Source organism: Epargyreus clarus, unplaced genomic scaffold (assembly GCF_041222505.1).
Source record: "Epargyreus clarus isolate Ecla_fem2 unplaced genomic scaffold, WU_Ecla_fem_2.2 ptg000003l, whole genome shotgun sequence".
NCBI classification, from domain to species: domain Eukaryota; kingdom Metazoa; phylum Arthropoda; class Insecta; order Lepidoptera; family Hesperiidae; genus Epargyreus; species Epargyreus clarus.
In genome coordinates this window covers 8,696,635-8,712,094 of record NW_027332211.1, presented here as the reverse complement: position 1 = coordinate 8,712,094, position 15,460 = coordinate 8,696,635, and the positions used below count along the sequence as shown (strand labels likewise).

Sequence of the window (15,460 nt, the reverse complement as noted above, 5' to 3'; positions counted from 1 at the left end):
AGTTGCGTAAAAAAGTTTTGCCGTCTCCGTGCTAAAATGTGCCTAAAATATTTGAAATAATTATTTATTTATCATGTAAATTACGCAGTATTAGTTATTTATTCGTAAATTTTCTCTAAAAATGTTATTATTTTTCAAGAATTAAAAAAAAGAACTTACTAATAAGCCTTTTGTGGCTTCATTCAATTTCAAGGCGGCGAAGTATTTTTACTAATCTATGACCATAATTTAGAATGCGATGTATATTTTGGTATCGATTTTCTGTACAGTTAATGAGTTTGACCTCGAATGACATGCAAGGGACGATTTTTTTTACGTTTGTCATATACCTTTTATGGTTAACTAGATATTCTTATAAATAAGGAGTATAATAGAGAGTAAATAATAAATATTAAATAAGGAGTACCTACATACATTATTGCCTCCTTTTTTATCGACAAACGTTGCAAAAAAAATTTTGCAAAAAGATTTAGGTCTGTACTTACGTAAAATGCTAGCACATATCTCTGACACATTCTATGAAAATATAATCATAAAACAAAAACGATATTATATTTTTGATAAAATCGAATAATCTTGAAAAAGTATGCGAAATATGTGTCAAATTACGCGCTATTTCCTATAAGTAGGTTTTAATGTCTTCCGGTTCCGTTACGCGGTGATTATTCTGAAGTTTCTCAAGTTTAATAAATTCCGTATTGACCCATGTCATATCTAAATCTTTTCCTAATTTCGCCAAACCTATAAATCAATAATCATGGTAACACTTCTGCAGCTAGAAACTCATTAAAAATTGTTATATTCTTGAGCGATTTGTTACAGTCATGTTGCTAACAAAAGCAGGTGTCTATGTGTAGTATTTACGTATGTGGACTTGCACTGTAACTGATAGTAAAAACTTCCATAAAAGTAAACTTCGACGTCAACCATAAAGCTATTAATATCACTACATAGAAAAAAGTCATGGATTTATAAAGCCTTCATCTGATATTTTAAAATGAGATGATGGAAAAAAAACCCATTTGTTATATAAAATAAAAATAAGAGAGTAAGCTAAATCTATTCGTAAATGTCAGAAATACCTATATCCTAAGACATCTTCTGGAGGTTCTCAAAATAGGCTCTGCATCCTCAAATTTTACCCATGTTTATATGCGACCATTAGGTAACTATGTCCTTCAATATAATACATTTAATCGCCAGTACTCAAACATACAAAGCACAATCAGAAAAATGAGATTTTTATTACTTTATGACGTCAATATTTTTAAAGACAATATAATACCGGTAATAAAGTTACATTTATGAAATATAATTAAAGTGTATAATTATAAAAAAAAAACCATTGCGACGGAAAAAATATTAACAAAGCCAATTGCAAGTCGAGCTGAACCAATCAATAAGCGACTAGAACCGCACGCGGTCGGCATAACTATACCGCGTGTTCCATCTATGAGGCGAATCTAAATGTTTAAATTACTTGTAATATACTATGTAACGAAATAAGTACATTGTAATACGAGAAGGTACAGGTACATTATTTTTTTCTTAAAACTAATGAACCATAGTTTCAGTAGATAATTTCGTTGTAGCTCAAATATATCGAATATTGGTTATGAGTCTCAATTTTTATTTATTACTAGCTGACCCGGCAAACGTTGTTGCCATATAAATAAAAAAATGTTAAGGGGTATCACTTAGGGGTACGAAAAATACATAGTAGCCGATTCTCAGACCTACTGAATATGCCTATAAAATTTGGTCAAAATCGGTAAGCCGTTTCGAAGGAGTACGGTATCTAACATTGTGACACGATAATTTTATATATAAGATTACCTATAGAGATCTGAATATAAAGGTGTATTCTGAATGATATTGATAATTTGGTGATCTACCACTATTATTTATTTATTATGAAATCGACGAACATATAATTTTATATTTTAGTAAATTTTCCATTGCAAATAAATATATACCTAATTAAGTAGGTACAATTCCATATTTTATTAACAAATGATGTCATACAGACAATCACGAGAATAAACCCAAAATATAGATAATCTCTTGACGTAAGTATAAGTTCATAATATGTATAATTATTCTGTGTAATTCAGATAATGAAATAAAATATTTTTTTTCCTTATTTGGACCATCTTCGTTACATAGCAACATACTGTTTTGGTATTATAATGTGTAACAAAAATAGATATTCTACATTAATGAAGCAGCTGCTAGTTATTAAAGTTAGCGTCGATATTGAAATGCCCATTTATTCGATAGCATTGAAGATAAATAAATTTAAAGGCCGCCAACGCGCCAATGACGTCAGTTAAACGTGATTTATTCGACAAAATTTACTCAGAGGTGTATAAACTATCTTTAAGCCATACATATTTATGAAAAACTTTAAAATGAGAAGGGTAATGTTGTCTATATCGGATTCTATCTTTGGAAGTCTACAAAAATCACGCCTAAAACAATGTTATGATCACTTGCTATTTTTATAGTAAGGACATTTATCTTTTGTCTGACAATCGGTGGCGTGACTACGCATAGGAGATCCGCAAATCCATTGCATGGGGCCCTAAGAAATTTTCGCTTACGAATACGTGCCTTAGTGACCATTGGCGACCATTTTTTTACTGATATTTTTTTGTGCACTTTTAGAGCTCGCAGCCTCTCAAACAGGAGGCCTCGTCAGATACAGGGGCCCGTGGCATTGTACCAGTCCTGTCACCCTATGGTTACGCCATATTGGCTTTTGATAAGAATTTAAACGCGATGAAAATAGCTTTAATATTTCAATTAGCGATTAGCGAGTTCGTACTTGAATAGCGAGGACAAATCTTCAATCTAAATATGGACCAACTAATTGCAAATACGATCTAGCCTCTAAGTTATATCAACAAATTTAAATTTCTGTTTCATTACTTTACACACCTTGATCTGCTATATCTTCCTGCAACAAATATTGCTTCTGACTTGGACGTTTATTTCTTAATTAATTGTCCAACATGTTACCCGAATTGGATTTGATCTTAGATAATTAAACCAACGATTTGATAGACTTTACAAATGTTTGTGGTATTTTATATTAACGATATAACAGAAAGCATATTTCTATCTGTTAAGCTTGGAAGTTACATGACTTCTATTTCTTTAAAGGATAAAATATTTATAGATCAAATTTTAATCCTAGAATATATTTAAAGTTTAAACTTTCAGTTTAAAAAGCCTTAGGAAGGAATCCGCAATGAATATTTGTAAATGTATTTCATGACGTCATCTTTTGTCTTCAATCAATTAAATATAGAAAATAAGAAATTTAATAAACCGAAATCCCTGTAATAGGTAATCTTATAAGTTAAGTTAATTTCATAAGATACCTATGTACGTTAAAGGTTCGTCAAGCATACTGAGGATCCCTCGCGAATAGTCAATGATTTCGGATATTATTGGACGAATTAAGATTGTGTACGAGTACTACGCTACAGAGACATACTTAGAAATACGTAATAAATCAATAAATCTACAGTCTACAGCAAAATATCACTGTGGTTACGGAACCGCGTAAACTGAACTGGTGACCTAGATATTAAATAACCAATATCATTCTGTGTGTATCTGATAATACCGTGTCGACCCCTTTAGCACCTTGATTACCGTGCCAGTCTGCCAATAGTGAAATGGCTCTTCATTGCAACATTGTATTGTCATAGCGAAGGAGACATGATGGATCGACTAAATGGTTCATTCAGATGATCCATCATGTATCTATGGATACGTAATTCATATTTGTGTTTGAGTGTACCTGCGTGGCACAGCCGTGGTAACACGCAAGTTCGAAGCCCGGACAAACAGATATTGAAATGAGGATGATTTTCTATTCTAGATTTGCATGTTTGTGCATGCGTCTTGGTGTATGTCCGTGACAATCAGGTTCCAGGAAAAATCCTAGTACTACAGTATAGGGCTAAGTGTGTAGAAAGTGTTATATAATTTATATGGTAATGTGAAACGTTACTTAAACATAAAATAATCTTCAATTAATTAAGGGAGTGTTAAACAGATAATAGCCGCATTCTTGTTCCGTTACTGGACGCGGGTTTTTCCTGAATCTTCAGAATAAACTATTTGCCTCTTAGTTTCAAGATTGGTATGTTTATAAAACTGAAACGCTTGTTTTTTCCTCCTATAAAGTTCGCTAAACTTCAAGTACCTAGGTAGTATTTTTGGTGAGTCGTAATCTTTCACTAATTTATTATGTTTCTAGCGTAGTAGGTCTGCGTTACGGATGATGGCGACCAACTTATATATAAGGCCTGACCTGACCTGTGTCCTCAGGACTGGCATCATTTCTGTATTCGTCTTCTAATAAATCTGCTATTCCATAACGGCAAAGGGACGTAACAAACGAATATACAGCCCGCCTGATGGCAATTGGCTAGTGCGGCAGCACTGTCCACAGGCATGTGGACATCTGTTATCAGTCCTAGATAAGATTAGATTCCTACCAGAGATCGGCCACAGATAATGATGCACCTGAGAGCTAAATTTTAACACCTCCAAAAATATATCTTCCTTCAAACCAGAACACAGCAACGCTTAACACTGCTGTCATTAGGTAGAAATAAGTAAAGCGGTAGTTATGGGCGAAGTAAAACTGCAAATGGTTCTACCACCTTCAAATCGATGTCTATAATGGACTTCAAGGTACTTTTCTACTCCAATCTTATAAAAATGAAAACTATATCTAACTAACAACTACTACTAACATTCTTGTATTTATACCAGACACATACATACACGTTAAACAGTTTACGCGCACCGTATGCTGCCGTGTTCTCGGTGACGATTGTGAAAGTATTTTAACGAGTCATTTTATTCTTTATGACGTCAAAGAAGATCTACAGTGCGCAAAACCTGCAGTATTTCCTTATAAAAGCAATTAAGTAATTTATAGCATTGATTCGCCTTATTTGTCTTCGTAGTCGGAAAGCACGAGTAAGATTTTAGGTCTTTGTCATTTGTACCAAAAACCCAATGAATAACTTTACTCCTTAAACTGCATTTTGTTTTGTGGCTTGTTATGTTTTTTTTTTCTTTTATATAAATAAAACAAGGCTTTTTCTCTCAGGATGCCATGGATGCCATAAAGATTCAGATTAACAAAATGCATCTTAATTTACAATGTTTGTACAATGTTGTTACAATTTATCTGGCCAGGAATTGAACCCGGAACTATATGCGCGTTAAACTGGTAGATATGGTGGCTGCTCCACCACGCGGGTCCAACAGTCAAGTATCTTTACTGTAACCATTCTAAACGTCAGTAACGTTTATCACGTGAGTTTGTTTACAAATGGCCCATGTTATGCCATTTCTACGTGTGACAATTAAAAAAATACAATTTCAACATCTGTATATATTGTACCTTATGTTAGAGGTATCTAAATTATAAACCACGCGTGGAACATGGTGAAACCTATCTAGCACTTAAAAAATAATGGTCCATTTATCTAATTTTAATATTAGACTACTACTAACTACTAGTACTAGTACTTACAAAGTATTCAGCTGTGCTCTGTTCCGATAATGATGGCGTGAGAAGACAGCTTGGCGAAGGGGGCGCTGTTGCAGCTGGCGGCGGCGGCGCTAGCGACAGCAGCTCCCCGGCCGACGCAGACATGCTGCCGGCCGCTGCCAGGCTCCGCAGACGATCGGCCAGGTCGGTATGCCCATCGTTCCTGGTCGGTCCACCGCTATCGTCAGTGCACAAATTGTCTATAATCCGCGGCCGCCTAAGCTTTCGCGATGCCGCACGCCACCGCCTTAATCGACATGCCGCATTATTTAGAACCTCATCAGTCTCACGACATCGTGGCAACTCATCCTCAGACTGCGTGGCGTCCTCCGAGTCAATATTCTCATCTATAAACGGTAGCGGCAAGGGTTGGCTTAAGCTCGACGGCGAAGGACCTCCCTCCTCGGTCACCATATTTGGGGGTCCTAGGAAATCTCTTAATGCGAATGCTAATCTTTGGCCGGCATTCAGCCCCGTCGGAGCTTTGTTTGCTTCTGAATCGCTGGAAATATATTTCGTATCTCCACTTTTCTCCTCATCTTTCTTATTGGCGCTGTAACCATTGTTGTCGCTGTGGCTCAAATCGCCATTTATTTCTTGGCTATACGAAGGCATAGTGCACGATATGATAGTAAAACTTACAAGCGGTGTTTCATGTTCCGTAATAAAATACGTTTCTTTACTACGAGATTGCTACATCTCCAGTTCTGGCGACTGTATAAACAATAACATATTTTTTAACGATCGGCACATTCTAGCAGGACGTTATGGCTCTCATTGTTGGAGCTTTCGCAGGATCGATGTTGACACTTATAATATGATTGTCGATTAAGAAGTCACTTTAATACTGATTCCACTAAAATCGTGCTCACTAAACGTACGTACGTAGTAATTCTAAACGGTACCGACGTTCAAATAACACAAATCGATCATTATCACCCGCACAGCGCTACGGATTTCTATGCGTCAAGTATCACTATCGGCCTCGAATGTCTAGCAGTGTGCGCAAACTGAACACTGAGCAGAGCCGTACTGGCCGGCGCTGTCATCACAGTCTGTACATATAATATGTACCCACTATGTACCTATACAGTCTCACTCGACGATCGTGTGTTTGTATTGACGTGCATGAAATATGCGCGAGTGCGGGTGCTTCACGCGGAGGTACCGCCTTCTAGTGGCGAACGTAGTAGTTCTCGGCGCTCTCTCTCGCTTAGAGGCGCCATCTACAGAACGTACTAAAATGATTTCGTGCTTGTGCGATTCGGTAAGTAGGGTCTGTTTCCCACTGTGCCGAAACAGTTCCAACGCTTTAGTCTAGATGGCATATTAGTTTATTTTAAATCAACTACATGATAGGGCCAGAAGACCGCAGCACATAGGAGCATTCCCAGCACTGAATGAACTGTAATTATGAAGAACTTAGGGATATTCTGTTAACTAAGCTGCAGAAAAAATACGGAATAAATATAGCTTTTAAATTGGACTATGTAGATGTCATGCATGTCAAAATCATATTAAGTATCAAAATAAAAAAAAACGTTGTAACTGTAGAAAACTACAAAAATAATATTGACAGGTTTTAATGATCGGGCCGCAATTTCCTGCGGCAGCATTTCTCAATACCTGTTTCTGCTTTGTACCTAGTAGCAAGGTTTGACTTAATTATAAGGGGCTATAATTTTCCTACCGATATGCAATCGACGTCTGCCGTCTATTGATAGTTACTTTTCCTATTTATTTTGATTAGGCATCCAGCATGCTCTGAACATTTCCTCAGCTCTAACATAAATTGAAAATACAACAGATATAGATATTAATAAAAATTTACAAACATCATACACCATTTATTTAGAGCAGCGTTTGATTACTATATTTAACATAGGTACTTTAACGTTACCTTGCGTAAATTATTTTAATATCAATAAATGATATTTAATAATCTGTTTGGACTCCTACAATGTACCTACATTAAGTGCTATTTAACAGCATAATCACGTAACTTTGCAAAATTTACATTTTTATGACGTATAAATCGTAATATACTATTGAGTGGGATTTTTTTGCATACCAATGAATTTATGCGACAATGCCAAGACAAAAATTTAAATAAGCCAATTTTTAAAGCTTGAAATTTTCTTCAGACCGGAATTATAGTAGGTACGACGTTCCTTTATGGGCATTTTATTATGTATAAAGTATTCCCCGATCGGATGTTTTTATTTTTTTTTGTAGCTATGTACAACTAAGTCGATTTACCTTATGCGTATTGAAGAAATAATCGTGGCTTACGTTAAGCTTACTCGTACGTTAAGAGTATAAAGGGAGAAATCGTTACATAAGAAAAAGCATTATGCTCCCTACATGCGTTTTTCTCTCTGCCGATTTTTATTATATAGGAATCTGTGTGTAACAGTGTACCTACTTGCGAGTATCACGACTTGAGAACTATGCATCGTGCGCGGCCGATTGTATAACCTCAAACCTAAACGTGTGGAAAATTTATTTAAACTTATTTTATTTAATTTAAATTATCTTATTGCAACTTATTGGCAAATTTTAATCATGCGTTAAATAAAATGTTCGCATTATTGCAATTTTGGAAACACGATTAAGAAACATGGTAACTTTTATGTATGTAACCTGTCCCTATATACCTATCTAATCGTCTCTTTAACCCCTTTTAGATACCAGTTACATAAGTTGAATGACATTTTCAATCCGCACCTAAATCAACACTCTCCGCTCTAAAAACTGTTTAAATAGACTTTTCGTAAAAATTACGTCATTATCGTGATTATTTGTGAATCATAGCCGCTTTATGATTTTGACCCCGACATGGTCTAACGATTTTATTTTAAAATTGACAAGTTGTATGACCATTGACCAACCGTTTTTATAGAACAGTTTAAACTTGCATAAAGACTAGACATCTCCGTAGAAAACAGTGAAATTAAATATCTATACGTACCTATTATAACTTAAACTAGTAGTCATTTAATCCTGATGTGATGAGTAACATAGATTTACGTCAAATTAGTAATCCACATATCGTTGATTGCTTCAATTTATCGCTACATGAACACGATCAACACCATGAAGGCTGTAATAGTTGGGGAATACCACCAATTGCTATAGTAAGGACATATTTATTATTCGCTCATTATCAACTGAATTTATAAATGAAGCTCATGGAACAGCGATCACTGCTGCGGACTAACTAGTGTCAAACGGGGGCTATATAAAGTAACATCAATGTGTTTATGGCTGTTAACCGCATGTTTGGGGCTCATGCCATCGAGCCCCTCACCCACAACCGTGGTGATAGTGCAAGGAGTCCCTACACCTATACTTCAACCGACGACAGCTCCAACAACGACGACGACCGCAGCTACAACTACTACGACAGCAGCCACAACCACGACGACTGCAGCTCCAACTACAACTACAACAACCACCACAACAACGACACGTCCACCAACGCCTGCGCCTACAACCGCTCCTCCGGCAACAACCGCTCCTCCGGCAACAACCGCTCCTCCGGCAACAACCGCTTCTCCGGTAACGACTGCTCCGGTAAATACCGCTCCTGCGCCAACAACTACGACTACGACAACAACGACTACAACAACAGCTCGTCCAACGACACCCGGTAACAACTTAGCAACATCTTTGCCACCGATTGTGACTAACATTATACCCTCACAAATGACTATTGTCATCAATAGCCGTGAAGAGCTTTTACCAGTTGTAATTTGTAATAATCCCGATCTTCTATGTATATCTAACCCTGATGAAAATGCTTCAGGACCACTACCGATTGATCCAAGAGTTGGCACTACACCATCCGCGTCTGCCGCGTTGCAGGGGCCACCTATAACTGGTTATAGCGCTCAAGTTCCCTCATATGATACAGCTGTGAGATTCCCAAGGGAGAAAAGAAGTATTATATTTAGACGTAACAAAAAACTAACTATACGAGAGAAACTGATTCAGACAGGGACAAATGGAAAACATCATATACAAAAAAGGCAGAGTTGTAGGTGCGTTACTGCTGGAACGTGCGTTAATACTACAACAACTACAAATTCTGGGGCAGGAATGATAGATGTCCGAATTGTAACTCCGGTAATTAATTGTTATCTTCATACATTGTTATTTCACAAAAATCTTCCAATTGTCACATCTCATAATACAAATGCCTTACACCACAATACTAATATATATTATTTACTTTCATTCCATTCATCTATCAGTCTGTAAGATCTAGACTTGGAAACGTTTAGCCGATTCCAAGTCCGTCCTTTTCCAAATTAAAATTTGATGACCCTTGCACGAAAATATTTATTTTGAAATAATTTGAAGGGTATCTATTAAGTTGTGGTCCTTAGAAAAAATCGCGTCAAATTAAGCCAATATCAGAAAATGTATGTAGAATAAGGTTCAGAAGTCGGGGAACGTTTTTCTTCCGTTTTCACAAGTGGACGAGGCGGTTAACACACCAAACAGTAATCTCGGGTTTTTTAAACAAAACAGCTGTTTCGCAGCCGCTGCGGAGGTGGAAGAAAAACGTTCCGTGAGTTCTCACTCCGTGTTTTTTCTTTTATGAAATATTCATTCATTATTTTTAGGCTGGACAATGTCCATCTGGACAAGAATACTGCTGCGGTGCAACGATCATAAATTGCGGCACATTACAAACGGTGCCAACTACCGCAATCTCTCCTGCAGCAGGTCAAGCTAATTTTGGAGAATATCCTTGGCAGGTTAGGTGACGATTAGAACGGGATGACTAACTCTAGCTTTATTTTAATTTTCTTGCGTATCATATCAGTAATACGGTGACGTTTTCTGTTGATACTAACGTGGCAAAACAGGACTAAGTACAAAATTGATTGTAAATATTGTTATGTAGTTCTCAGAACTAGCAACACACCTATGTAGACTGGATTATAGATGGACATGGCACTCACTGCATGGGCGGCAGTTACCTCTTACCGGATTACCTCTTATCAGGCAGACTGCACAATCACTTGCTACGTCTAACTGACATATTTTGTGCTGTGGATAGCAAATACCTAGCATAAAACTGCGGACATAGTTTCTAGTAAAGCTATGAACCTACTTGAATTTAAAAATATGTTTGTAAATAATGTACTTACTCTGTTTCAGGCTTTAATATTGACAAAACAAAATGATTACATAGCCGGAGGTGTTCTGATAGATCGGTTAAATGTTTTAACAGTGACGCATAGGCTGACGCCATACGTGTAAGTTAATCTAAGATTTCTGTTAAACTTTAACATCATTCGCTTTTGTGGTATTATAAGTGTTAGAATATTAGGACAATTTTCGTTCGCACTTATGTAACTTCATTCTGCAGTTTAGCAATTTTAACTTATTGTAATAATACCTAAGTGTTGTTATATTAAGATTCTTAAACATGACCCCATTTTTCTATTTGGTTCAACGGGATATGTGCATGTAGATAGCAAGTCAGGTAAACTATATGTCCATTGCAGTATATCCTTATACTAATATTAAGTTCATAAATAATAATTATCATGTCTGACTCCAGTGTTTCAGGAACAGCACCCAATGTGAAGGTACGGCTAGGGGAATGGGACGCGGCAGGAACATACGAACCAGTACCGTTCCAAGAATATACTGTGGCAAAAGTGTTCTCCCATCCCTCCTACAACGTTAACACTCTGCAGTACGATATAACAGTGTTGCGTTTGTCGGCGCCTGTTCCATTTTCGCCGATGACTGGTGCTGCTACTACTATAAATCGGGCGTGCTTGCCTCCATCCTCTACGACCACATACACGGGGCAAAGGTACGTAATACGTTGTGCACCTGGGCCAGCGGCCGGCTGCCAGGGTACGGAAAGATCGGATTTATAATTTTTATAGGAGAAAAAAAAACATTTTCAACTGAATGACTTTATCAGCGTCATTAATGAATTAGGTGAAAAACGTGGAAGAACCGATACGGTTCTACCAACAACATGGGTCTACCACCTTTAAAGATATTAATTGAGTTATAGTGTGAAGTAGTTCTGTGTTTCCATTTTATGTGGTGACCATCTTAGTCCTCAGGAGTGGTAACGCATCCATGACCGGCTTTAAAACGATGGTGTTGAAAAGATAGTAAAATGGTAGAATTACCTAATCGTTATTCGACAGCAGTGCCGAAATAACAATACGTATTTATAACAGCTGTTTTCGCTTGTGTGGTTGCAGGTAATGCAGGCAGACTTGTTTGCATACGACATTCCAACTTAGTCATCAGGAAAAGAAAAGCATGTGTCACAGACGTAACAAACCTATTATCTATATTTGGAGTTTACTATTAATGTCTGTGTGCAATAATGACTTCTTCCGTTGCAATATTCTTCCATTATTTTTATAAAAATTCGGCCTTAAATAGAATTCGTGCAAAATTTTATGGCAAAATATGGCAACCAAAATATACGATTTTAACTAAATTTGCGTTCTAAAATGACTATTTAAGGGTGTACTTATAATTTTACCCCATTTTTGTTTCAGGTGTTGGGTATCAGGCTGGGGCAAAGATATGTTTGGACTTCAAGGTCAATACCAGCAGATTCTCAAAAAAGTAGAGGTACCCATTGTAGCACCAGCCACTTGTCAGACGCAAATGCAGACAGCTCGTCTAGGATCGAGCTTCGTGTTAGATACCACCTCCTTCATATGTGCAGGTGGAGAAGCTAACAAAGACTCATGCACGGTAAACATTTATTTTCATAGCTAAACAGAAAAGGTTTAATACTACAATTTATCTTGTTTTAAGAAATGATTTAACACTAAAAGTTATGTGATGATTCGCTCCAGTAGGCGGTACGTACTTGATGACTCTTTTCGATCATTCCCTTTGCCTGGTGTCTGCTATCCCAATGGTGATGTTAAATATTAGCCACATATAAATATGATGGCGATTTGATGATACCTCATTTTAAAATCTCTTGTTAATCTAGTATTCAAGGGGCGTGTTTACTAAATAGTGTAATGTTTTATTTCGGTAAAACTTTCAAACCGGTCCGGTTGAAGACTCAAACCCGCCAGTTACCTATGTTAAAAAACGTACCTAAGGTATAATATACCTAAACAGGATTTTCAAACCCGTAGCCCTGGAACTATTGTTTAATCCACCGACAAGTCTTCCGGCCGATTAATCACGTAGTTTATAGTAGTTTTATAACTTCAGCGTAACTTAAAACTTCTTCGTATTTAACTTCCAGGGTGATGGCGGTTCGGGCCTAGTGTGCCAAGTAAGCGGGCAGTGGGTGGTGGTGGGGCTGGTGTCCTGGGGACTCGGCTGCGCGAATGCCAACGTGCCAGCCGCCTACGTCAACGTCGCCGGGCTTCTGCCCTGGATACAGCAGCAAGTTGCTGCCGCTTAGTGCTGTCATCTATCGCCTAAAACTGTAGATATCATTGACAAAGTATAGTCTGCGCCAAACTGCTAGTCCGCTTTGAAGTTGTTGCGAGCAGATGTACCCATACAATTTGCTGTGACGTTGCCATTCAATCTATATTAAGAGCGGACTAGAAGTTATACGCGGATTATAACTAAATGCTACTAATCCAAGATATACTTATTCTACATCAGTGATATTATTTAAGCAGTATGCAATTTAAGCCAATCAACAATTCTCTACCCTGCATATCCTGACAAATTCGCAGACAGGAAAAATATTACTTATAAGGATTTTTAAAATAATTATTTGGATTATTTCTGATTGATTCGATTTTCTTCATTACTTGGTTTATGATATATGTAAATTTTTATATTATTGCCTATTTAACGATTGAATGTGGTATGTGATTATGAACATCATGAAGTGTTATTGAAAATAAATTATTTATATTTTTTTCCGTTTTTTTAGTACTATTTGCCAATAGTAACCGTAATAACAAACACGTCCCGTATGTCGTGTCATAAATAATACATTTTTATCATTATTTAACAATTTGCATTGAACTGAATATTAGAAAACAACAGAAATTGTTTTATAATAATACATAATATTTATTATCACCATGTTTATTTTATAAATAACAAATGAAGAGAACATAAGTGAAACTTAAGCTAAGGTGAAGCTTAACGTATTAATTTATTAAATTAACAATCTATACAAATAGCTGTGTAAATATTATAAAACATACAATTCCTAACCAACATAAACATTAGGTACAGCCTATTTCTACCTAGTACAGCGTTCTAAACGCACAAAGTCAACAAGTAAAATTAGTTTAAACGTAACTATCTACGGCATAGTTAACTGGGACGTAATCTAATATTGCAGCGGGTGAGAGAACCGCGTTACGGACGATAACGTTCATCAGGCTTCCGGATCACTCCTCCTCGACCTTCTCCAGCTTCACCACCGGCGCGGGCGACGCGGCGGGCGGCGGCTGCGGGGGCGGGGGCGACGACACCTCAATATATTCATCTGTATTGCGTTCCTCCTTAATTTCAGGCTCTCGCTTCACAGGGAAATCGGTTATTGTAGGAGTAGGCGTGGACACTGGAGGTTGCGACGCTGGATCCGGCGGAGCGAGAGCTGCCCAAGCTGAAGCTGCGCCTCTCGCATAGGCCTCGTAAAAAGCTCTCTGTGCTAACTCCGCCTCCTCCAAATGAACAAACGCGTGGTTGTCCAGCTCGGCACGGAAAAAGAACTTCACTCCGCACCTTCCGCAGTCGTAGGGTCTAGGCGCAGCGGCGTGTTCCGGTAGATGTCGCTGCAAGCCGGCAGCGCTCGTGAATACGGCTTGGCACAAGTAACAAGTGAAGGCGCCTATGCCGGCAAAGGTATGCTCAATGAGATGAGCTTGGAGACTGGTCGGGGAGCCTAGCGTTCGTCGGCACAGTCTACAATCGTGATCAGTGGACGGCGGCGCGCGTGGTGCAGCGTGACGAGCGTAGCAAGACGAACAAGCCCTGGCTCCCTCTCCTGCCTCACTTTCCGACAGAGCCCTAAGACATATAGCACATCTTTGTTCGTCTTCAGACGGCCTAAGATGGAAACGAGCATGGAGCCTTGCTTCAGCCTCGGAGGCGAGAGTTTGACGACAAATGACGCACGGCGCAGGTAGAGTAGGATGATGGCGCGCCATATGGTTTAAGAAAGCTTCTTCAGAAGGTAATCTAGACCTACATCTCGCACAAGTATCACCTGCCACGACCTGTAAAACAAAGAGTTTCATATTAATATGACATCTTTATGTAATACTTTATTTTAATGACTTCGAATTTGAATGACTAAACAAAAATCAAAAGATAATTTATAAGGATATAGGATTTATAATTTAATATGTAAGACTTAACAATCCAAGTAGAAATTCTTGTGAATACGCTGTATTTACCTTACAATGCGTTAGCTTGTGTTCAGCGAGGACAGCGGCAGAGGGCAGCACCTCGTCACAAATAAGGCACTTGTGTCTGGCGGCGGCGGCGCCGGAGTGCGCGCGCGTGTGCGCCTCCAGCTCGGCGCGGCTGCGCGTGCGCTCGCCGCAGTACGCGCACTGCAGCGCCACCGCCCCGTTCTTCCGCCGCCGCTCGTCGCTCGGAGCGCTGTTGCCCTCCGAACCTGTGATGCAAGGCGAACACGCGCCGTCCCCGTCTACGGCGTTGTTGTTTTCTGTTCGTTTCGCTCTGACCATTTCTCCGTTGAGAGCCTGAAAAAAATAAGAAATCGTATTACTAATTTGTGACGGTGGTCCCTGATGTGGTCCGGTAGAACCTAAACGGGTCGTATGTTTGACCTACGATTGTACGTCCATAATTAGGTACGTCTGTTACGTTTATTAACTAAAACTCAGCAAGAAGGGGAGTATATAATTTTATGTT

The 15,460-nt window shown here is 38.2% G+C and overlaps 3 protein-coding genes across 4 annotated transcripts in view; 1 reads left to right on the top strand and 2 right to left on the bottom strand.

Moving 5' to 3' along the window:
- Positions 1 to 6,706, bottom strand: part of LOC140752723 (C-Maf-inducing protein) — a 46,929-nt gene extending 40,223 nt beyond the window's left edge. Inside the window, exon 1 of the mRNA XM_073087056.1 lies at positions 5,567 to 6,706. Within this exon, the coding sequence (XP_072943157.1) occupies positions 5,567 to 6,199 (633 nt within the window). The 5' untranslated portion in view covers positions 6,200 to 6,706. The remainder of the gene's footprint in view (positions 1 to 5,566) is intronic.
- Positions 6,707 to 8,490: 1,784 nt separating this feature from the next.
- LOC140748906 (inactive CLIP domain-containing serine protease A3) lies at positions 8,491 to 13,349 on the top strand. The gene is made up of 7 exons (XM_073081827.1): positions 8,491 to 9,236; positions 9,393 to 9,712; positions 10,216 to 10,350; positions 10,757 to 10,854; positions 11,163 to 11,423; positions 12,136 to 12,337; positions 12,849 to 13,349. Exons 1-7 carry the CDS (start codon positions 8,840 to 8,842, stop codon positions 13,008 to 13,010), a joined length of 1,575 nt encoding a protein of 524 aa, XP_072937928.1. The 5' UTR covers positions 8,491 to 8,839; the 3' UTR covers positions 13,011 to 13,349.
- Positions 13,350 to 13,638: 289 nt separating this feature from the next.
- The window catches only part of L (zinc finger protein Lobe), a 79,231-nt gene continuing 77,409 nt past the window's right edge, over positions 13,639 to 15,460 (bottom strand). For both annotated transcript variants that reach the window (XM_073087046.1, XM_073087052.1), the window contains 2 exons: positions 14,977 to 15,288; positions 13,639 to 14,796 (listed from right to left, as the gene is read on the bottom strand). In XM_073087046.1, the coding sequence (XP_072943147.1) occupies positions 13,966 to 14,796; positions 14,977 to 15,288 (1,143 nt within the window). In that variant the 3' untranslated portion in view covers positions 13,639 to 13,965. The remainder of the gene's footprint in view (positions 14,797 to 14,976; positions 15,289 to 15,460) is intronic.

Excerpts from the sequence above, each read along its gene's own strand:
- LOC140748906 (XM_073081827.1), top strand. The coding sequence starts at position 8,840 with ATGTGTTTATGGCTGTTAACCGCATGTTTGGGGCTCATGCCATCGAGC. Across the intron at positions 11,424-12,135 it reads ACCACATACACGGGGCAAAG|GTGTTGGGTATCAGGCTGGG; the intron begins GTACGTAATACG and ends TTTTTGTTTCAG. Across the intron at positions 12,338-12,848 it reads CTAACAAAGACTCATGCACG|GGTGATGGCGGTTCGGGCCT; the intron begins GTAAACATTTAT and ends TTTAACTTCCAG.